The sequence below is a fragment of the Sciurus vulgaris genome (assembly GCF_902686455.1).
Source record: "Sciurus vulgaris genome assembly, chromosome: 16".
Taxonomy (NCBI): Eukaryota; Metazoa; Chordata; class Mammalia; order Rodentia; family Sciuridae; genus Sciurus; species Sciurus vulgaris.
In genome coordinates this window covers 10,216,224-10,237,900 of record NC_136477.1, presented here as the reverse complement: position 1 = coordinate 10,237,900, position 21,677 = coordinate 10,216,224, and the positions used below count along the sequence as shown (strand labels likewise).

Here is a 21,677-nt window from a genome sequence, read left to right as displayed (position 1 = left end):
CATCATTCTGACAGGGTGGATTCTGATATATTCTGAACTTATGAAAGTGCAATCAATTTTGTGCTTTTTTTCCCCCCAGAGCTGAGAAAAAAATGACTCGGAACAAAACCATCGTGAACCCCAAGGTAAACGTGTGGGAATGAGGCAGGTGGTGTAGTGCTGTGGGGGTGCTCCCACTGCCTCTTGAGGCCATTTCTGTTCCTGTCCCACAGGTTCAGCCACCCAGGTGCATCGAATGCGGGCAGTACCTGGATGACCTTGACCTCAAGTATGAGCAGCACCCCCCTGATGCAGTAAGTTCCAGCACTGTTGTCACCCTTTTGTCTCCCGCCTCGTGTGCTTCTGCTTAATGGTCCCATGTCCCTCAGCTGGAGGAACCCCAGATGTTGACAAATGAAAAACTGTCCATCTTCGACGAAAATGAATCTGGCTTTGAGAGTTACGAGGCTCTTCCCCAACACAAACTGACATGCTTCAGGTAACTGATGTGCTTGCATGTGGGTGTTTGCTTCCTTATATTAAGGCATGTCCCCAAAGTCATTCGAGTTCTTGGTGTCCTGAGAAGTCCTTAGCACCTAACCTGCAACATTTCTCAAGCTGCTAACCATTTGTAGGTAAGAGCACAAAGCTGGTGGAGGTATTGTAGACCTTGCCCAGGTGTATAATTTGTGTATTTTGGTTGTACATCTCTACATGTTAACTCTCCAGTCTGCGTCCATGTTGAAGGGCAGCTCTGTGCTGGGTGTGAAGGCTAGGTTCTATCAAGTCCTAGCCTTCATGGAGACGAAATAAGTGACACCTGCCAGTTAATATAGACTGAACATCCCTTACACTTGGGATCAGAAGTGGTTTAGATGTTTTGAATTCTGGAGTATTAACAAGTACGTGAGATTTCTTGGGTGGGACCCAAGCTTAAACACGAGAGTCGCTTGCATTTCACGTGTTTCATATGCTCTCAGTGCATCTACATTATAGTCAGGGGTGGAAATTCCCACTCGTGCTGTCATGCTGGTGCTCAGTGTTTCGGGATTTTTGAATTAGTGATGTTCCCTCATCCTGTAACAACTGACAAATCTCAAAGCCTAGTGAACACAGGTGGGAGAAAGAGCCTCTGTTTAGAGGGTGATACCTTGAATAAGCTTCTTGGTCACAAGAGAACTGAGTGTGGGGAGAGCCAGGGGTGGAGGAGATGGCGAGCCTGTGCTGGCTGTGAAGGGTGTTAGGCTGGTGTGATCTGCATGAGAGCAGGGCCCAGGATTTGGTAGGGCTAGTCACACGAGGCCTTGTGGGCTGTTCGTGGGGGTGGAGAGTCCCTCAGGAGCCCCCGATAGAAGTCTCAGGTGCACATCATTCCTGGTACAGCACCCCTTCCCAGTAGGGTGCTCCTGCTGACTGGGACAGGATCCCTGTTACTGCAGCCGCGTTCTACACTCCCCGTGGTTGACACGCCCCCCACCCCCTCCTCTACTACTGTGATCCTGACCCGTGTCGGATGTTGTCTGGCTTTCAGCAGGCCTCAGGGTCGGGCCCAAAGTAGGGCAACACATCTGACGGGCCTGAGTGAAGCCTGCTTGGCAGAAACGGCTTAGGGTCAGGCCCTCGGGCCTCTCTGTGGCATCCTCAGAGTTGGGTCTGGGGCTAGTGCAGGCGTGAATGCCTCTGCTGCCTCCTCTAGTTGGGTTGTTCTAGTCCCATTCTTGTCTGGGGACTGTTCTTGTCTGGGGAAGATACTGAGGACGTGCTTTCCTGGAACCAGTTTGCCTGCGTTAGTGACTCTGCACGTGACGGAAGCAAGTCACAGGCAGGGTTCAGTCTGAGCCAGTGGGTCTTATCCCTGCCTGGGGAACTTGGGTTTCTCTCCAGTGTTGCCTCTATGGAGAGAGAGCCTGTCGGGCTGGGAATGGATCCTCCCCTCCTGTAGGCACCCCTTTGATGCACATGGTTCCTGTCTTTCCCACTGGATCTTAAGTCCTGAGGGCAGGGCTGTGGAGTCTGTGCATGAGGTCTGAGGCTCAATTCTGTGTGTTAAGTTTTTTTTTTATTACTTAAAAAGTTCTGGGACTGGAGTTGTGGCTCAGTAGTAGAGTGCTTGCCTGGCATGTGCAAGACCCTGGGTTCCTTCCTCAGTGCCACATATAAATTTTATAAACAGTAAATAAAAGATCCATTGACAACTAAAAATGTCATTTAAAAAAATTCTCACTTGGGTGCAGCTCAGTGGTAGAATAGTAGCATGCACGAGGGTGTGTCCAGTCCCGAGGACTGCACGAAGAAGCTGGAAGGGGCTGGGGCGCATCTCAGTCGTAGCGCATTTGCCTGGCATGCTTGAGCCATGTTCAAGCCCAGCACTGCAAATAAAAAGTTTGTCCTCTTTTGATTCCTTACTTATGGAGGAACTTGCTCCTAAATGTCCAGGGGTATCTGGGCAGTAGAAATGTGGATGCCCATTTTAGGTTTGAGATTAAACCCCCAACGGGAGGCACAGGCATTCCCTCCCTGACAAATCTCCCTTTTTATCTGTTCTATAACCTGCTTTATGTTGTGGAATTTTTGTTTTTGGTACCAGGAATTGAACCAGAGTACTCTACTGCTGAGCTATATCCCCAGTACTTTCTATTTTTTGTTTTGAGACAGGTTGTCACTAGGTTGTTGAGGCCAGCCTTCTACTTGGGATCCTCCTGCCTCAGTCTCTCAAGAAACTGGGATTATATGTGTGCACCATCATGCCCAGCTCAATTTTCTTGAAGTGTAATTCATATAACTCAAATGAACTATATATAACATAAAACACCCTGAATAGGTTAATCTATAGGAACAAGAAGATTGGCAGTTACTAGGGATTGAGGAAATAGAGAGTGACAACTTATTTTGGGTGATGGAAATGTTTTGGAGCTAGACAAGTCGTTGTGCAGCATGGTGAGCATGAGTAGTCTGTTTTAGAAGCCAGTGTTTCTCCCACTGTTGGTCATTTTTTTTACTGGGCCTGGAACCCAGCGGCACTTCACCACTGCGCTACATCCCTAGTTCTTTGTTCATTTTGAGCCAAATTGCTGAGGGTGGCCTCGAGCATGGACTCATCCTCCTTTAGCCTCCTGAGTTGCTGGAATTACAGGCGTGCACCATCACACCCAGCTGCCCATTGTCTCACCTCAGTGTTGCCTTGAACACCCACATTCTTTAGATGTACAGGGGAGAGATGCCCTGGTACTAATTTCGTGTTCCGCAGCCAAAAAGAAAACCAAGTCTAATACTTGTATTGGTCCTTGACCTTACTCCTGATCCTAATTGCCAGCCACGACCCACCTTCCTGGGTCAGCTGGTGAGCCTCCCTTTGTTGCCCGTCTAGTGTGTACTGTAAGCGAGGTCACCTGTGCCCGATTGACACTGGCCTTATCGAGAAGAATGTGGAGCTTCTCTTTTCCGGTTCAGCAAAACCAATCTATGAAGACAACCCATCTCTTGAAGGTAGGTGTTAAGCTACAGGGTTGTTTGGGTCCAAGAGTTCAAAACCAAACCCTAAACACTTTAAAGCAGTAGTCCACTGATCTGCTGCCCCTTGAAGTTAGGGCTTGAGTCTCTGCTTTGCCCAGTGAAAGCAAAGTTGCCCTGAGGAGGGCTGCATACCCAACCAATAAGAAACGCCAACTGAGGTGGGCCCTCCTGGGCCCCTGAGTCAGTGCATTTATTTAGTTTCCTTTGGGGAAAACTCTTCTCTCACAGGTGGTGTTAATGGCAAAAATCTTGGCCCCATTAATGAATGGTGGATCACTGGCTTCGATGGAGGTGAAAAGGCGCTCATCGGCTTCAGCACCTGTGAGTGTCGGACCAGTCTCAGGCTGTTCTGCATCTGAAGGGGCCTTGGCTCCTGCCCTCCCTGGGGGTTGATGAGTCTCTGGTGGGAAGCTTGGGCAGGCTTGAAGAGCCCCACTTGACCATAGGTCAGTTGGCCTCTCATGTTATCACTGGCCTTGGAACTGATCTTCTAGTTTTAAAGGCAGGTCTTTTTATTTGTACTGGGGATTGAACCCAGAGGTGTTCCACCCTGAGCCATGTCCCCAACCCTTTTTATTTTGAGATAGGGCCTTGCTAAGTTGCTTAGGGCCTCAGCCTCCCAGGTCACTGGGATTACAGGCATGAGTCACTGCACCTGATTGCAGGTCTTACTCTTGCAAATCAAACCCAAACCACATTCCAAAATCCAGAAATGAGCTCACGGAACATTTTATGTGACCTGGACACACTGGGCATAGAAAACCATGTTCAGTGTTGTCTTCATTCTCTGACCTAGACAGTCCTCTTCAGGATGAGCTCATGTGTTGTCCTTATGTTTTTGTTTGGTTGTGGAATAACTTTTAAACTGTATTACTGCCCTTTTAGCCAGTATAAGTGCCATGAGGTTCAAAGTGCTTTTTTTTTTTTTTTTTTTTAATATTTTTTCAGTTATTGATGGACCTTTATTTTATTTATATGTGGTGCTGAGAATTGAACCCAGTGCCTTACATATGGGAGGCAAGTACTCTGCCACTGAGCCACAACCCCAGCCCTCAAACTGCTTTTTAAAATATCACATGTCCAGTACGATGGCATACACCTGTAGCTCTAGCTACATGGGATGCTGAAGCAGGAGGGTTGCTTGAGCCCAGTAGTTTGAGACCAGCTTGGGCAACGTAGCGAGGCCCCCATCTCTTCATAAACAAATGAAACAAAAGAACCTCTCTGCCAAGAAACAATAAATGTTTGAGATGGAGTGCTAATAATTACCCTGATTTGATCATTACACATTTTCATTTTTTAACAAAATCATGTGGTCCCTCCAGCATTTGCTGAATACATTCTGATGGAACCCAGCCCAGAGTATGCACCGATATTTGGGCTGATGCAGGAAAAGATCTACATCAGCAAGATAGTGGTTGAATTCCTACAGGGCAATCCTGACGCAACCTATGAAGACCTGATCAATAAGATTGAGGTAAGAGGTGTATGTTCTGCAGCATCTAGGTTTCGTTCCCATTAGTATCCCACTGTGACTGTGGCTTGAATGTTCACATTCACATCCAGAATTGGCAGAGACTGCCTTTCAGTTCTATCGGGATACCAGGGCTGGGGGTAGAGTGCTTGCCTTGTATGTATGCAAGGACCTGCGTTCCATCCCCAGCACTGCAAAAAAAAAAAAAAAAAAAAAAAAGTTGGAGAAACATCTGCTTTTCTTTTTTTTTTTCCCCAAGACCACTGTTCCCCCTTCTGCAATCAACTTGAATCGGTTCACAGAGGATTCTCTCCTTCGACATGCCCAGTTTGTGGTAAACCAAGTAGAGAGTTATGATGATGCCAAGGATAGCGATGAGCAGCCCATATTCCTGACCCCCTGCATGAGAGACCTAATCAAGTTGGCAGGGGTCACACTGGGACAGAGGTAAGGATGCAGTGGGAATTGAACTGAAGAGCTGAGACCGGGACACAGTTCCCTATGTCCAGTGTCCCGGTCACATAAAATGGTAGACGCTTTTCTCACAGGCGAGCTGAGAGACGTCAGACCATCAGGCATTCTGCCAAGGAGAAGGATAGAGGACCCACAAAAGCCACTACCACCAAGCTGGTCTACCAGATCTTTGACACTTTCTTCGCGGAGCAGATTGAAAAGGATGACAGGGAAGACAAGGAGAACGCCTTTAAACGCCGGCGCTGTGGTGTCTGTGAGGTAACCTCACCTGGGCTGCACTCTGGTTCCCCTGAGCTGGCCGGGGTCCCAGCCACATCCCTGAGCAGCTTCTGTCTCTGCCTTGAGACTCGCTACTCGGATGTGGCCCCGACAGCTGATTGGGAAAGATGGTCTGGGGAGAACCTGCATGTTGCATAGGACAGTCGGAGGCATGTTCCAGTGCTTGACTGTCCATGCCACTGTCACTGGCTGAAGAGCCTGGGGACCTTCACTTTGCATGTACATCCTGTGCCTGTCTGCAGGCTCACGTGGTTGCTGAGGGAGTGGCTACTGCCCAGAGATGGGAGGCCATTCCCAGCAGCCGCCCTGTCTCAGTTTCTCTGCCAAAGCAGGTGTTCCATTTAACTTAATTTGAGGTCTTAGAAGGCCTTTTTGTAAATTCTTTACATATGTAGCTGGCTCTCTGTGATCATGGGTTCCACATCTTGTAGTTGAACCAACCTCTGATCAAAACTATTCAGAAAGATTGCATCTGACCTGAATGCCAGCAGGCTTTTTTTTTCTTATGATTCTCCAGACAGTTATGGTATGACAAATCTGTACACAGCACTTAGACTGGGTTAGGGATTCTATATCTAGAGGTGATTTAAAGTGGGAGGGTACACTTATATTTTATGTAAATAGCCATTTGGCATAAGGGACTTGAGTATCTGTTGAATTTTTCTTAATTTGTTTGGGGGCAAGTCCTAGATTGTGCAGATACCAAGGAACAACTGCATTTGCTTTAGAGGAATTAATCCCTAATTCTGTGACCCAGAGATCACGCATCTTGGAACGCTTTAGCTTGCCTTTGTTTAGAGGCAGAAGTACAACAGCTGCCTGCTGCTCGTGCTTCGTGCTGGCTTGCAGCTCTGCCTCACATCCTCAGTGGCAGTCCTCCGCAGGGGTTTGCGTTTCCTCACCATTCTTTTTTTTTTTTTTTTTTGCGTACGTGATTTCAGTGAGTGACTTATTAAAGTCTCTAATATAACTGTTGTACGCAGCTCTTATCTGTTAACAGAGGTAGACAGTTAACTCATTTTAACTATTTCAGTGTACTCCTCAATGACATTAATATTGTAATGCTGCAGCAACATTCTAGAACAGAGGTTCTTGTGGGCTTCTTACAGAAGTAGAGTTGCTGGCATACAGCTATCTCTCAGTATCTGTGGGGTTTTGATTCCAAGACAACCCTGGAATACAAATCCTCATATGCTGTGGTTCCCTATGTGATGCCATAGTGTATGCATATGGCCTCCAAATATCCTCTGCACACTTTATTTTTATTAGTTATAGATGTATACAATACCTTTATTTTTTATGTGGTGCTAAGGATCAAATCCAGTGTCTCACACATGTGCTCCAGCACTGAGGTACAACCCCAGCCCCCTCTGCACACTAAATCAACTCTAGATCACTTCTAATATCTGATACCTAATACCTGACACTATGGAAACTTTTGTAGTGCTGAGAATAGAACACAGAGCCTCCCACACACTTGGCAAGCCTCTCCTGCTGTGCTGCGTTGTCGGCCATTTAGAGACGGCATCTCCATAGGTTGCTGGCCTTGAACTTGCCAGTCCTACTGCCTCAGCCTCCCAAGTAGCTGTGATAGCAGGCATGCACCACCGTGCCCAACTGGAAATGGTTTTTACACTGTTTAGGGGAATAATGGCAAGCAGAGGTCCATATGGTGTTCTTTCAAATATTTTAGTCTCTGGCTGGTTGACCCCATGTGGAATCTACTGACATGGAGAGCCCTCTGTAGTTCACTTATGACCATCCTAACTTGCTCCTTGGTGATGGGCAACTTCTCTATTACAAATGACACCGCATACTTGAGCAAGGCTTCTGTGCGTCTTCTTGGAGGTGGAGTGGCTGGGGTGTGGTGTGCACTTACCTGGAAATGCTCTCCAAGGTGGTTTTACCAATTCATCTTCCGAGCGCCACATGTTCTTTCCCCCGTCACCTGTCTAGCTTAACCTTTGCCAGTCTGGAATGATATCTTGTTTCTCACTTTTGTCATTCTTCCGATTAAGGTTGAATGCTTGTGTTTTTAAAAACTTGCCAAAAATTACTGGTTCCTTATGGCCCGTTGACTTGCTTTTTTTTTTTTTTTTTTTTTTTTTTTGGTGGGGGGTACTGAGGATTGAACCCAGGGCCTTGTGCTTGCAAGGCAAACACTCTTACCAACTGAGCTATATCCCCAGTCCTGACTTGCATTTTTAATGATAATTTTTAGGTTTGTCAACAGCCTGAGTGTGGAAAGTGCAAAGCCTGTAAGGACATGGTTAAATTTGGTGGCAGCGGACGGAGCAAGCAGGCTTGTCTAAAGAGGAGGTAGGTTGGGCCACCTGTTCTGTGCAGAAGAGCTTACTGGTGCAGAGCAGGCAGGATTCCTGTGTTGGTCGTCCCAGACCTGTCCCTGCTCCCCGCCTACAGCAGCCTCGGTTGGTTTGGCTCGCTTCATAAAGGGTCCTTACAACAAACAACTTTGTAGGTGTCCCAATATGGCAATGAAGGAGGCAGATGATGACGACGAAGTTGACGACGACATCCCAGAGGTGCCATCACCCAAAAAAATGCATCAAGGGAAGAAAAAGAAACAGAACAAAGATCGGATCTCCTGGGTGGGGGAGGCTGTCAAGGTAATCCTCGGATGAGATTCTTGGTTGGTTTACGGCGGGCGTGCTCCTGATGAGCAAATAGTCGCCTGGGGCCAAGAATCCTGTTCATGTGCTCCGTGAGAGGAGCTGGAGTGGCCTAGAGGCAGAGTCCCTGGCCTAGCACCGGAAGGGCTTTGTCTGTGCCTGCCTGTGAGCCTCCAGTTTCCCAATATTGCACAGTGACATTGGGCACAATGGGGTACTTTGACAGATGGTTTTGAAGAGGACACTAGCAGATTGCCTCAGTTCTGTGGTTATCAGCCTGAGACTCAGCCCCTTTTCTACCCTCAGGAGCAGATCATGTCGCTGGTTGCTTCCCTCTGTCCCTAAACCAGGCAGTCCATTCCCTTAGTATAGGTGAGGCAGGCCAGCTGCTAGGCTGACCCCCGGCCCACAGCACAGCCAAACCCCTGCAGGAGGGGCTGTCTGGGCTGTGAGTGCCCCTGCAGGGTGGAGGACTAGAAGGAAGCTGGGAGCCATGAGGTGGTAACACTGATCTGAGACCTAGCCAGTAAGATAGAAGCCACCTATGGGCAGCCTCCCTTTTTGGAGAAAAGGAAGGAGCCTGTGACTGGACAGAACATGGACATGAGAGGCAGAGGGGTTGAGATTGTGGCCTTAAAGACCAAAGTGATGACTGGTCCTAGCACTGCTAAAACCAAACTCCTCTGACCTGAGTTGCTGCTGGCACTGAAGGGGTCAGCTAGGGTGGAAGTGCCCTTGGCTACCCATCAACACCCAGAGCATCGGCCAGGCAGGGCATCCCCCTTAGGCAGGTCCGTAACAGCTCAGGCTCCCTCCACCCTACACCCTGGGTGCTAGGGAGTAAACCCAGCGCTTCGTGTGTTTTAGACGAGTGCTCTACCAGTGAGCAGCAGCCCAGCCCAAGCTCTTGATTTCTGAAAATTGTGATGAGTCGTGTTAACTTTTTTTAAAGGGTTCTGGAGGTTGAACCAAGGGCCTTGCACGTGCTAAGTATGTGCTTTTGTCACTGAGCCACATCCCCAGCCCTGAGTTGTGTTTTAGTCTAAGGTTTCAGAGGACGACACTCTAAGGTGAGGCATAGCAAAGACCTTGGAATGACCCTCACTTGAACTTCATCTCATTTCCAGACTGATGGGAAGAAGAGTTACTATCGTCAGGTGTGCATTGACGCAGAAACCCTGGAGGTGGGGGACTGTGTCTCTGTCATTCCAGATGATTCCTCAAAACCTCTATATCTAGCAAGGTGTGTATCCTTCTGCTTGTCATTAGACCTCACAAACGAGTAGAGATTCCTTGAGCCAGAATAAAAATCAAAAGACCCCATTTCCCCGAGTAGACCCAGTCAGGCTTCTGTTATATAGGTCAGATCTTTCTCCATGTCCTGTCTTCTGACTGCAGGGTCACAGCACTGTGGGAGGACAGCAGCAATGGGCAGATGTTCCACGCCCACTGGTTTTGTGCTGGGACAGATACGGTCCTTGGGGCCACATCAGACCCCCTGGAGCTGTTCCTGGTGGATGAGTGTGAGGACATGCAGCTCTCTTACATCCACAGCAAAGTCAAGGTCATTCACAAAGCTCCCTCAGAAAACTGGGCGATGGAGGTAAGTGTTCCCACCCTTGCCAGGGCACCTCTTTCTTTCTGTGGGGGTTGTTGCTGATACACTTTTTTATTCCTAAAGGGAGGCATGGATCCCGAGTCCACACTGCAAGGAGACCACGATGACGGGAAGACCTACTTCTACCAGTTCTGGTACGATCAGGACTACGCAAGGTTCGAGTCCCCTCCCAAGACCCAGCCAACAGAAGACAACAAGTTCAAGTGAGTGTGAGGAGTGGGCTTGGTGTCCCCTCTGGCCTTGTCCTGCTGTTTGGACAGTATGTGCCCCCTGTGCCCACGTGTGATCTTTAGTGTCCCAAGTGCTCCATCTGGCGGGCTTACTCCCTCTCCTTTGGGTTCCTTGCTGACCAAAGGCTAGGCCTGTGGTCAGAACTGCCTGGAGTTTGTGGTGGCCTGCCACTGCCTTCAGGAGCTTTCCTTCCAGGAGCAGGATAGTCCTTCCCCATAGACTGGTCCTTGTGTTCCATGTGTTCCCCAATGTGGTGCAAAGCTTTTGTGACTTGGGCGTTTTCTCTTGTAAACAAGATCTTTTATCTCATTTTACACTAATGGTGACGACTAAGGGATTTGTTTCTGGGGATTGAACATGGGGTGTTTTATCACTGAGCTGCATTTCTGTCCTTATTTTGATATGGGGTGTTGCTGAGTTGCTGAGGCTAGCCTCAAATTTGGTTATTCTCCTGCCTCGGCCTCCCAAGTTGCTGTGATTACAGGGTGCCACCACACTTGGTTAGGCATTTAAAAAAAAAAAAAAAAATGCGCCCTGCGCTTGCTATTCTGTCTCGCATATGAACGAAAAGCTGCAGCTGCTCCTCGCCTGCTGAGTATCTCGTGATTTGGCTTTTCTCTTCATCCAGAATCGACAGCAACGCAGCACTTTGTAGAAGCGGTCATGTTGACTGAGAACCATGTGGCTCTCAAATCGCAAGAGAATCATGCTGCATGTGGCTAGCCCAGGAAAAGATCAAAGTTAAAAATCTGAAGGGCGGGCTGGGGTGTGGCTCGGCAGTAGAGTACTTGACTCGCACACGTGAGGCACTGGGTTCGTTCCTCAGCACCACATAAAAATAAAATAAAGGCATTTAATAAAACGAATACTTCATAATATGGGTAGTAACTTAAAAAAAATTGGAAGTGCAAGCCAGGCCTGATGGCACAAGCCTGTAATCCCAGCAGCTCTGGAGGCTGAGGCAGGAGGATCATGAGTTCAAAGCCAGCCTCAACCACAGCAAGGTGCTAAGCAACTCTGTGAGATCCTGTATCTAAATAAAATACAAAATAAGGCTGGGGATGTGGCTTAGAGGTTAAGTGCCCCTAAGTTCAATCCCTGGTACCAAAAACAATAAATAAATAAAAACCTGAAGTGCAGTTTCTACTGCACATGCATTGCTTTTACACCATCCTAAAGTTGAACTGTCTCATGAGTTTGACCATTCATATACAGCATATAGGTGACAGGACAAAGGCAAGAAGAGCTTGCTTAGGTCTTTGTTCTGATAAGTTTGCTGGATTTTGGCTTATTTAAAATTTTGTATGTGGTATTGGGGGTTGAACTCGGGGCCTTGCACATGGGAAACATGTGCTCTGCCCCACTGAGCTGCACCTCCAGTCCCTTGATGCTTCTTTTTTTTTTTTTTTTTTTTTTTTTTGTACTAGCCATTGAACCCAGGGTGTCCTACTACTGAGCTTCATCCCCAGCCCCTTTATTTTTTGAGATAGGGTCTCATTAAGTTGCTTAGAGCCTCGTTAAATTGCTGAGTCTGCCTCGAACTTTCGATCTTCCCATGTCAGTCTCCTGAGTCACAGGGATTACCGGCACACACCACTCACCTGGCCCCTTGATGTTTATTTTTAAGGCTGTCTCTAGCTCTTCAAGGACTTATTTTAATAACATTGGACTGGGTGTGATGGTGCATGTGCCCATAATCCCATCTAGTTAGGAGGCTAAGGCAGGAGGAGCTCAAATTCAAGGTCATCCTGGGCAGGTTAGTGAGACACTGCCTCAAAATAAAAAATTAAATAAAACGAAAGGGCTGAGGATGTAGCTTAGTGGTAGAACACTTGTCCAGTGTCACCAAAAAGCTGGATTTTTCTCATCTCTTTTCAGCCTTTACAAGGAGAGCAGGTTGAGGCGCCTCTGAGCTCCTCATTGAGTCACTTCTGTATGCTTGTTCAGGCGGTGTTAACCATCTTCCAGATTCTGTTCTTCAATATCTGGGGTTTCTGTATTGATGGCCCAAAAGTGGGATGGGCTTGTCATTTTCTCATTGTCTGTCTGTGGGCCCTGGTCCCAAATGAGTACCTTAGAAGTGTGAACGTAAGTGTGAGAAAGCAGTTCCTGTAGACATCTGCAACTGCGATCCCCTTGTGGTTCCTGATCTCTGGATTGGACCAGTGGTGGCTGCCAGAGTCTCTGCCAGCCAACCCAGGGCTACATTTCTGCCTTCGCTGCAGGTTCTGTGCAAGCTGTGCTCGACTGGCTGAAATGAGGCAGAAGGAAATCCCCAGGGCCCTGGAGCAGCTTGATGACCTGGACGGCAGAGTTCTCTACAGCTCTGCCACCAAGAATGGCATCCTGTATAGGGTGGGCGATGGCGTGTACCTGCTTCCTGAGGCCTTCACGTTCAAGTGAGTGCCCCCTTTTGCTAGCCTGGGACCAGGCCACCTCTCACAGATGTCCCCTTCCCTCATGCCTCAGTACCAGGCACTGCCTCAGCCATCACATTAGCATCTGTGGTTGCTGCTCTCCATTAGAGGGCTGCAATTCCCCTGAGCACTGAGTTGGGTTTCCATTACTGTAATAAAATGCCCAAGGCAACCACCATGCTTCACTCTATAATCATCGCAGATTTTATGCCAACTTTTCCCACTAAGTGGGGTGAAGATGTTACATGAAGATTTTCTTTAACATTGTCAATAGAACTTAAATAGTTCATCACTAAACTGTACTGAGTGTAAGATTAGGATGCAGAGTACCTGTGAATGTACTTCAGTGTGGTGGCGAATTACGGTAACTTGCAAAGAGGTTTATTTTGACTCACGGTTGTAGAATTTCTAGTCCAAGATCCAGAGAGCCTATTGCTTTGGACCTCTGGGGGTGCTGGAAGGCTGTCAGTGGTGGGGAGCACAACATGAAGCCAACCTCACCTCATGGGCAGGAAGCAGAAGGAGAGAAAGAAGCTGGGGTCTCACAATCCCCTTCAAGGGCACAGCCCTAGTGACCTGAAGACCTCCCCTAGGCCCCACCTCCTAAAGGTTCTGCAGTAGTGCCGCCATCTTGAACACATGAGCTTTTGGGGGCATTAACATCTGCTTTACCAGAGTGAAGCTGCGGGTCTGTAACAGTGGAGAGTGCTATAGCCAGCTGGTGTCCTGCCCCAGCTCTTTGACCAGCCCTGAGGCCTCCGGTCAGGGGCGCCCTCAGTTCACCTCTCTATGGTGGCTCTGCAGGAGCTCTGAGGATCGAGAGTGCCTAGCCCACTCTCGATCGCACCGGTGTAGTGTGTGGGAGTTCCTTGCATCAGAAGACCTCTTTGTCGGAGGGTCAAGACTCTACAGAGAAGGCAAAGCCAGAGATAATTCCCACACTTGATCCTTCCCTTGCTCATCCTAAGAGTTAGTGCTTGGTTGGAATTAAAGCCGATGTTTTCTGAATGTAGTTAATTCCTGGTTTGTGGTTTTGTTTCCCTAGAGTTCTATTGGAAACCGGCTCCCCAGCCTCAGTTCAGTTACTGTGAGCTAAGGAGGCAGGAAGCAGGTTGCCTCCAGCCTTGGTGTCATTGGGGTGTCACCCCCGTAGGCATTATTGCCCTGAGGTGGAGGGGTGGCCTCCCTGTAGTGCTTTCTGCCAGGTGCTCCTGGCACCTCAGATAGGCTAAGCACAGGCACTCGGGCACCTTGAGAGCTCAGCAGATGGAGGGACCTAGTGAGGAAGGCAAGGCTGCTGCTTCAGAGGTCACAGCCAATAGGTCAGGCAGATGACTCTACAATTTGGAGTTAGACCAAACTTGAGTCGCCCAGACCCTGTGCCTGGCCTGGGCCTCCAGCATTGCTTCTAGGTCAGTGCTTTAGTCGGGATAGCACAGGTCATGCCATAGTGACCACCACAGATTGGTATGCCACAGCACTTTCTCCTAGCTCTTAGCTGTGGGGTGCTAGTCACAAGAAGCTCGGCTGTTGGGTCATGCGTTACCTGGGCTGTCGGAGCCATCTCCTTAGAAGTTGCTAGTCTTTGAGAAGCATGCTGAACATGCCCATGGTGGCTGAGTGCTCCTGTGTCACTTCTGCAAAATGCTCCGTGACTAGGAGCAGTAGTTTAAACTAGGAGTGAGATCTTCTCCTGATCCAGAGCTGAGAAGCTGTTAGACCTGAAATGGTGGTTTTTTTTTTTTATTTTTTTGTTTTTTGTTTTTTTTTTTTTTTTTGGCTAGTCCTGCCAAATCGATCACTGCTTGGCTTAAAGACTTGTTTATGCCTGATGATTGGTTCTCTGCAGCATCAAGCTGTCCAGTCCTGTGAAACGCCCAAGGAAGGAGCCTGTGGACGAGGATCTGTACCCAGAACACTACCGAAAGTACTCCGACTACATCAAAGGCAGCAACCTGGATGCCCCTGAGCCTTACCGGATTGGCCGGATAAAAGAGATCTTCTGTACCAAGAAAAGCAACGGCAAGCCCAATGAGGCAGACATCAAGATCAGGCTGAACAAGTTCTACAGGTCAGTGCAGGTCTCTGCCTCTACAGGAGGCTGCAGGCCCTTCTAGAAGCTGCTACCTGGAGCAGGTCATATAGGACATAGTACACTGTCATACTGTTAAAATAGGTAGAAGCTGGGTATGCTGGCTCATACCTGTAATCCCAGCTACTTGAGAGGCTGAGGCAGGATTATAAGTTCAAGATCAGCTTGGGCAACATAGTAAAACCACACACGCGCACACACACACACACACACACACACACACACACACACACACACACACACCCCTCATACCCACACCTTAAAAAAAAAAAAAAAAATCCTCAGACTATGTATATAAAGCATATATAAGACAAATGAGTTTTTTCTCCCTTATACTAGGGATTGTCCTGAGGATTGAATCCAGGGGCATCTGGGTTGAACTAAATTCCATGCCTATCCCTTCATTTTTGAGACTCCTTACTGAGTTGTTCAGGCTGGCCTGTAACTTTAGATCCTCCTGCCTCATCCTCCTGAATAGTTGAAATTACAGGCATGCACCACCATGCCCAGTGAGACAAATGAATTTCTTGTTTAGTCTTGAGATCCCATTCCCAAGATCTTATATATGGAAAATATTTCAAAACTTGAAAAAATGCAAAACACTTCTGGTCCCAGGCATTTCAGATAAGGAATGTTCACCTGACTCATTGTAAGCTCACAGCAAGAGTCCCACGCTAAGCGTCTTCTGCTCACAGGCCTGAGAACACTCACAAGTCCACCTCGGCGAGCTACCACGCGGACATCAACCTGCTTTACTGGAGCGACGAGGAGGCCGTGGTAGACTTCAAGGCTGTGCAGGGCCGCTGCACCGTGGAATATGGAGAGGACCTGCCAGAGTGCCTGCAGGAGTACTCGGAGGGCGGCCCCGACCGCTTCTACTTCTTGGAGGTGGTGCCCAGGCTCACTGGAGGGGGTGGCTTCAGAGTCAGACTTACAGGAAAGCAGTGTAAACTGCCAGGAAGGCAGTTTACTGTCGGGTTATACATAAAAAATGTTGGCAGTAGGGTTTGGGCTTTTTTTTAAAGGAACAAGGTGGGGAGGATGCCATGAACCCTATTCCTCAGGAGCTTTTGGGGGGTGTTGCTTTGTTTCCCCACGCCCAGCCCCATCTGTAACACTAGTCTGTGACAGCCAAGACTAATAGGTGGCCTTCAGTAGCCCAGCCAGTGCCTTTTGTGAGTTGGGGAAATGTGCCCCTTACCCAAGAGATACAGTGCTGTCCCTCACTTGGTCCCTTTAGCCAGGTGCCTGTGTCCCGGCCAGACCCGCATGACCTTGCAGACAGTCCTGGTCGTGTACAGGGTCTAGGAGCTTGTTGATAAAGCTATTGCTTTTTCATTATTGAAGCTTGGTTTTTGCATGTTGGGTTGTCTTAAAACGGCACACATCGGCGTTTCCCCAGGTTCCTGTGTTAGCTTAATCAGAAGGCAGGCTCTTTGTTTCCTGCTTAGAATGAATAGTACAATCATTCGTAGCAGAAGTTTTAATATTGGCCAGATCAAATATATTTTTTAGTTTCTAAAATAAAAATCAAACTACTCATATTGGTGGCTGATTAGCTATGGGTCTGTTTAGGGGAGACGTTAAGTGACTCTGCCAGACTGACTTATGTACCCTCTTAGAGAAGGCATTAAGTCACTCCTTCCTGACTGTTGTGGTTCTCTCCTTTTCAGGCCTATAATGCAAAGACCAAAAGCTTTGAAGATCCTCCAAATCATGCCCGCAGCACTGGGAATAAAGGGAAAGGGAAGGGGAAAGGTACGTTCCTCTGTTGGGTGGTTCCCCGCCCCCCTCCTCTTTCTCTCCATTACTAGAAATGAAACCCCAGTGCCTTAGGCATGCTGGGCACACTGCCACTGAGCTGCACCACCAAGTAGGTTCCCGCTTATGGGTCTGAGTCCCTTCTGGACTCCAGGGATCCCTGCCTTTCCCCGCTCTCTGCTGTTAACAACTCAGTGAGGCCGTCTTTGAAAGATGTGTCAGAGCCTGGTAGGACTGACAGTTGGTTTTATTTTGTGGCATGTTCCCTCTAGGGAAAGGTAAGACGAAATCTCAGACGTCAGAGCCAAGCGAACCAGAGATGGCAATAAAACTGCCCAAGCTGCGAACCCTGGATGTGTTTTCTGGCTGTGGAGGGTTGTCGGAAGGATTCCACCAAGCAGGTAAGGATTCTTTTTTTCCTCTGAACCAGTCAGAATGAATCTGGCAGCCTTAGCTTGTAAGACCCTGCTGGCCCTGGTCACCTGCCTCCGGCCTCTCCGGGAAGGCTTCAAAGCGTGCCTTTTGCCCTTGTCCCCCAGGCATCTCCGAGACTCTGTGGGCCATTGAGATGTGGGAGCCTGCGGCGCAGGCGTTCCGGCTGAACAACCCCAGCTCCACAGTGTTCACAGAGGATTGCAATGTCCTGCTCAAGCTGGTTATGGCTGGGGAGAAAAACAACGGCCTTGGCCAGAGGCTGCCCCAAAAGGGCGATGTGGAGATGCTGTGCGGCGGGCCCCCCTGCCAAGGCTTCAGCGGCATGAACCGCTTCAACTCTCGCACCTACTCAAAGTTCAAGAACTCCCTTGTGGTCTCCTTCCTCAGGTAGGTGGGATGGGAGTCCCTGTTGTCTCCTGCTCTGTGAGGATAAAGACGTTCCCAGGGCGGGGGTGCCAGGTATGCCCCACGCTAGGATGAGACCATGGGGCTGCCCCCAGGACACTGCTCGCTTGGTTTTGCTGGGGCGCTCTACTCACACTAGCAAGTTGAGGGTTACAACTTCAGTGATGCTTCAGGGCGGTTCTCTCGTCCCTGCGTGGTGACTCCCTGGTCTCTCCTGTCCCCCACAGCTACTGTGACTACTATCGGCCCCGGTTTTTCCTCCTGGAGAACGTCAGGAACTTCGTCTCCTTCAAGCGCTCCATGGTGCTGAAGCTCACACTCCGCTGCCTGGTCCGCATGGGCTACCAGTGTACCTTTGGCGTGCTGCAGGTGGGCTCCTGGACACCAGCCGGGTGGGCAGGAATGGCCGGGAGGTGGGTAGGCCGCAGTCCCTGGACTACAGCAAACTGTCACTGAGAAAAGGGTGTACAGACTCTCCGTCCAAGCTGTAGAGGTCAGCACGGTCCCTTGTGCTGGCCTGGGTTATGGACACTCGTGCTTGCACCCCCTGTATGACATTCTCAGAACTTGGATATAAAAACAGCTAGCACCCAACAAGTCCACCTTCAGTGTCCTCTCGGAGCCTAGGGAAGGGTGGGCTTGCTGTACTCACCAGCTCCTTTCCCACCATGGAGAGGAGCCAGCCATGGGGTGCTGGGAACACTGCGTACTCCTCCTCCAAGAAGACGGGAGAACAGCAGAGCCCTGAACCAGCGAGCTTCCCTTGGCATGTGCTTTTTCCTCCGTGAATGTGTGCAGAACCTTCAGGGGACAGAGGGTCACACTCCAGGTAGTTTCCAGTGGCCTGTCTGCAAGGACAGGAATAGGGTACCGAGGTACAGGGCTTAGCTGAAAGGTGCCTGCTCCACACACTGCTCAGTTAGTGAGGGCGTAACTGAAAATGAGCAGCTGTCAAAGTGGGAGGATGGGGATCCCCGTGAGTGGGTGAGCTCCGGGGGCCAGTGAAGCCTGGTCATCAGTCAGTCTCTCTGTGCCATCTTCTCAGGTAGGTGGCAAAGCTCTCACCCACTCTTGGGGTTTCTTGCAGTTTCCCAGAGTTGGCTGGGGTCACCAGCTTCTTATCCTCTCCAGTGAACACCACGTGGGAAAATTCCTACTGGGAATGAATCCACAGGGTCAACTAGGGATCTTACAGATGACTTTGTCGCATGACTTCTGAAAGTCAGGTGCTGTGACCCCAGCCCTGAGTCCAGGTGGTCGGATGCCCACTGACCATGCACGTCTGATTCCACTTGCAGGCTGGTCAGTATGGCGTGGCCCAGACACGGAGGAGGGCCATCATCCTTGCCGCAGCCCCTGGAGAGCAACTTCCCCTGTTCCCAGAGCCCCTGCATGTGTTTGCACCCCGGGCCTGCCAGCTGAGTGTCGTGGTAGATGATAAGAAGTTTGTCAGCAACATCACCAGGTAGGGCCTCTCGCCCCTCCGTGTGCCACACAGAGCTGGCAGCCTTCATGAGCTCAGGGGCTTTACCTGGAGAGGTTCAGTGCTGGATCTGTCCAGAGGCCTGAGCCAGGAGCAGATGTGGTATATGGCCTGCTGAGGTTGCTCCCTGCCACCTCCAGTATTGGGTTCTGCCCCGTGTGTCAGATAACCACAGGCCTGCCTGCAGTCGCAAGCAGAGGCCACACTGCAGCTGTTCTTTGCTAGATCCAACTAAAGAAGGCTGCCCTGTGCTCAGAGCACTGACCTGAGCTGGGCAGTCTGCTCTGGGGAGGGCAGTGCTGATAGCCAGGGGTGGCAGCTGTGCTGAGGGGACAGCAGCGGGCGTCCCCAGCAGTGTCGACTTGCTCTGCTCTGCTGCAGGTTGAGCTCGGGTCCCTTCCGAACCATCACAGTACGGGACACAATGTCGGACCTCCCTGAGATCCGGAATGGGGCCACGGCCCAGGAGATCTCGTACAATGGGGAGCCTCAGTCCTGGTTCCAGAGGCAGCTTCGGGGCTCGCACTACCAGCCCATCCTCAGGGACCACATCTGTAAGGTAATGGCTTCTCGGGACAATGCCTCCTTGGCCATAGCCCGGCTCTGTGCTGGCTGCACAGTCTACTCCCAGGCCTCTCCCCACCTTGGTCCTCAGCCTGCACATCGGCCCCACTTCTGCACTCTTGGCTCCTAATCTCAATGGGCTTCCAGCCTCTCCTGCTCTTCCTGGGTCCCCGGGTGCACACCTCCAACAATGGTGTGCTCAGTGTGGATTGGAGCTCCCGCTGTCATGGACTGGCCTGGGGTCCCCCCCTCGCCTCCTGGTGCAGCAGGCCTAGTGCCACTCCATCTCCCGGCTCCCAGACCCTTCTTATTCTGCAGATTCCACTCAGATGTCATGCTTGCCCCATCCCTGCACTCACTTCTTTCCCCACACCTCCCACACACTATTCCATGTCCCTTCTTGTGGCCCTGGTGACATGTGGCCATCCCTGAACTGGGGTTCCGTTAACTTTTTGGCCCCTCCCAGTGACATGAGCCCCTGAGGTTTCCAGTCACCCTGGTGTTCAGTGCCCAGCCCACGGTGCATCCTCGGGTTCCCCTTGGACCAGGTGACAGCCAGGGCTCCTCATGCTCTCTCAGGACATGAGTGCGTTGGTGGCCGCCCGCATGAGGCACATCCCCCTGGCCCCGGGCTCAGACTGGCGTGATCTGCCCAACATTGAGGTGCGACTCACGGATGGCACACTGGCCAAGAAGCTGCGCTACACCTACCATGACAGGAAAAATGGCCGCAGCAGCTCGGGCGCCCTCCGTGGGGTCTGCTCCTGTGTGGAGGGTGAGGACCCTAAGATCGTGGTTCCTCTGCAGGAGGGGGCTGGGGAGGGACTGCTTGCTGAGGTTACCCAAGCATGGTATGCTGGGGGTCACCTCAAGCTGGACGCCTTCACGAAGCTGGGGAGCCCCCAAAAGTCAAAATGGCTGTATATACCAAATGGGACTGCCCGCTGCTGTGGGTGAGTGCTAGGCACAGCAGGGGCTGTCCGTGTGCCCAAAGCCCATCTGCGCCCCCTTAGGCCTCCTTCTGGCCCATCCTGCGGCTGCATCCTTACTAGTCTTCTCTTCCGGCAGGCAGAGCCTGTGACCCCTCCGCCAGACAGTTTAATACCCTCATCCCCTGGTGCCTGCCCCACACCGGAAACAGGCACAACCACTGGGCTGGCCTCTACGGGCGGCTTGAGTGGGACGGCTTCTTCAGCACAACTGTCACCAACCCTGAGCCTATGGGCAAGCAGGTGGGTCCTGGGGCAGGGGCATCCAGGGCCCGGTCAGGCCTTCAGCTGGGAGGCCTGGGAGGGTGGGGTGCACATCAGGATCTAGCCGCCTCCCACCCCCTGTGCTGGTGGAGCCTGGGTGTGCTGGCCCTGGCTGGATACACCCCTGCCCTGGTGATGAGCCAGCCCTGACTTGTCCCCTTTCCCACCGTGCCTGTTCGCTCCCAGGGCCGCGTGCTTCACCCGGAGCAGCACCGTGTGGTGAGCGTGCGGGAGTGCGCCCGCTCCCAGGGCTTCCCTGACACCTACCGGCTATTTGGCAACATCCTGGACAGGCACCGGCAGGTCAGTGAGATGGCCTCCTCGGTGTCACTGCTGCAACCCCACACAGCCTCTAAGGATGTGCTGAGCACCGCAGCTTGTCAGCCACATGTCCTCAGCGCTCGGGGGCTAGGGGACCATGAAGCCAAGCCATCCTGTTGTTGGCACTGAGAACTAATGAATCAGGCAGGTAGTCTATGGCTCTGAGGCTGAATTCGGCCCAAAGGGAAGTTTACACACACCAAAGGAGCAGGTTAAACCCGCAGTGGCAAAAGTTCACTATTACTGAGGATTAAGATGGACCAGATTCCTGATTGTGAGGGTGTTAGGTTAACTGTCTCTTGGTTCAGTGTCTTGCCATCAGTGTGATGTGTGCATCCAGCAGAGCTGGGTGAGGTGGCACACACCTGTGATCTCAATGCAGGATGACCACAAGTTCAAGACCAGCCTTAACAATTCAGCAAGGCTCTAAGCAATGTAGTGAGACCTTGTCTCAAAATGAAAAATGACAAGGGGGTATGGGTAAGGATGTAGCTCAATGGTAAAGTGCCCCAGGTTCAATCCCCAGAACCAAGTCTCCCAGTAGGGCCTGGGCTCCTAGCAAAAATCATCTTCCCCCCCAGATCAGCTTCCCAGAAGCAAAGGCTCCTAGCTGGGAGCACAACATGTCTCGGCAGCTTTCCTTTCTTTTTAGCTTTGTGTCCTCTGAAGCCCTTTAAAGAATTCTGTTCTTGACACGTGGGTTTTATGTGGGGATGGGCCAGCTGCAGGGCCAGGGGCCATTGTGATG

At 50.6% G+C, this 21,677-nt stretch overlaps 1 protein-coding gene across 4 annotated transcripts in view; it reads left to right on the top strand.

Annotated features, from left to right (window-relative positions):
* The window catches only part of DNMT1 (DNA methyltransferase 1), a 46,055-nt gene that overhangs the window by 23,299 nt on the left and 1,079 nt on the right, over window positions 1-21,677 (top strand). For 3 of the 4 annotated variants that reach the window (XM_079114654.1, XM_079114655.1, XM_079114657.1), the window contains 25 exons: window positions 80-125; window positions 213-293; window positions 369-478; window positions 3,347-3,465; window positions 3,721-3,813; window positions 4,818-4,969; window positions 5,226-5,413; window positions 5,500-5,698; window positions 7,941-8,038; window positions 8,199-8,346; window positions 9,477-9,592; window positions 9,748-9,952; window positions 10,031-10,170; window positions 12,424-12,597; window positions 14,465-14,686; window positions 15,403-15,595; window positions 16,381-16,465; window positions 16,741-16,869; window positions 17,008-17,290; window positions 17,536-17,677; window positions 18,607-18,773; window positions 19,173-19,350; window positions 19,935-20,130; window positions 20,424-20,587; window positions 20,795-20,911. In XM_079114654.1, the coding sequence (XP_078970780.1) occupies window positions 80-125; window positions 213-293; window positions 369-478; window positions 3,347-3,465; window positions 3,721-3,813; window positions 4,818-4,969; window positions 5,226-5,413; window positions 5,500-5,698; window positions 7,941-8,038; window positions 8,199-8,346; window positions 9,477-9,592; window positions 9,748-9,952; window positions 10,031-10,170; window positions 12,424-12,597; window positions 14,465-14,686; window positions 15,403-15,595; window positions 16,381-16,465; window positions 16,741-16,869; window positions 17,008-17,290; window positions 17,536-17,677; window positions 18,607-18,773; window positions 19,173-19,350; window positions 19,935-20,130; window positions 20,424-20,587; window positions 20,795-20,911 (3,745 nt within the window). The remainder of the gene's footprint in view (window positions 1-79; window positions 126-212; window positions 294-368; window positions 479-3,346; window positions 3,466-3,720; window positions 3,814-4,817; window positions 4,970-5,225; window positions 5,414-5,499; window positions 5,699-7,940; window positions 8,039-8,198; window positions 8,347-9,476; window positions 9,593-9,747; window positions 9,953-10,030; window positions 10,171-12,423; window positions 12,598-14,464; window positions 14,687-15,402; window positions 15,596-16,380; window positions 16,466-16,740; window positions 16,870-17,007; window positions 17,291-17,535; window positions 17,678-18,606; window positions 18,774-19,172; window positions 19,351-19,934; window positions 20,131-20,423; window positions 20,588-20,794; window positions 20,912-21,677) is intronic. The other variant, XM_079114656.1, reaches the window with a different exon arrangement.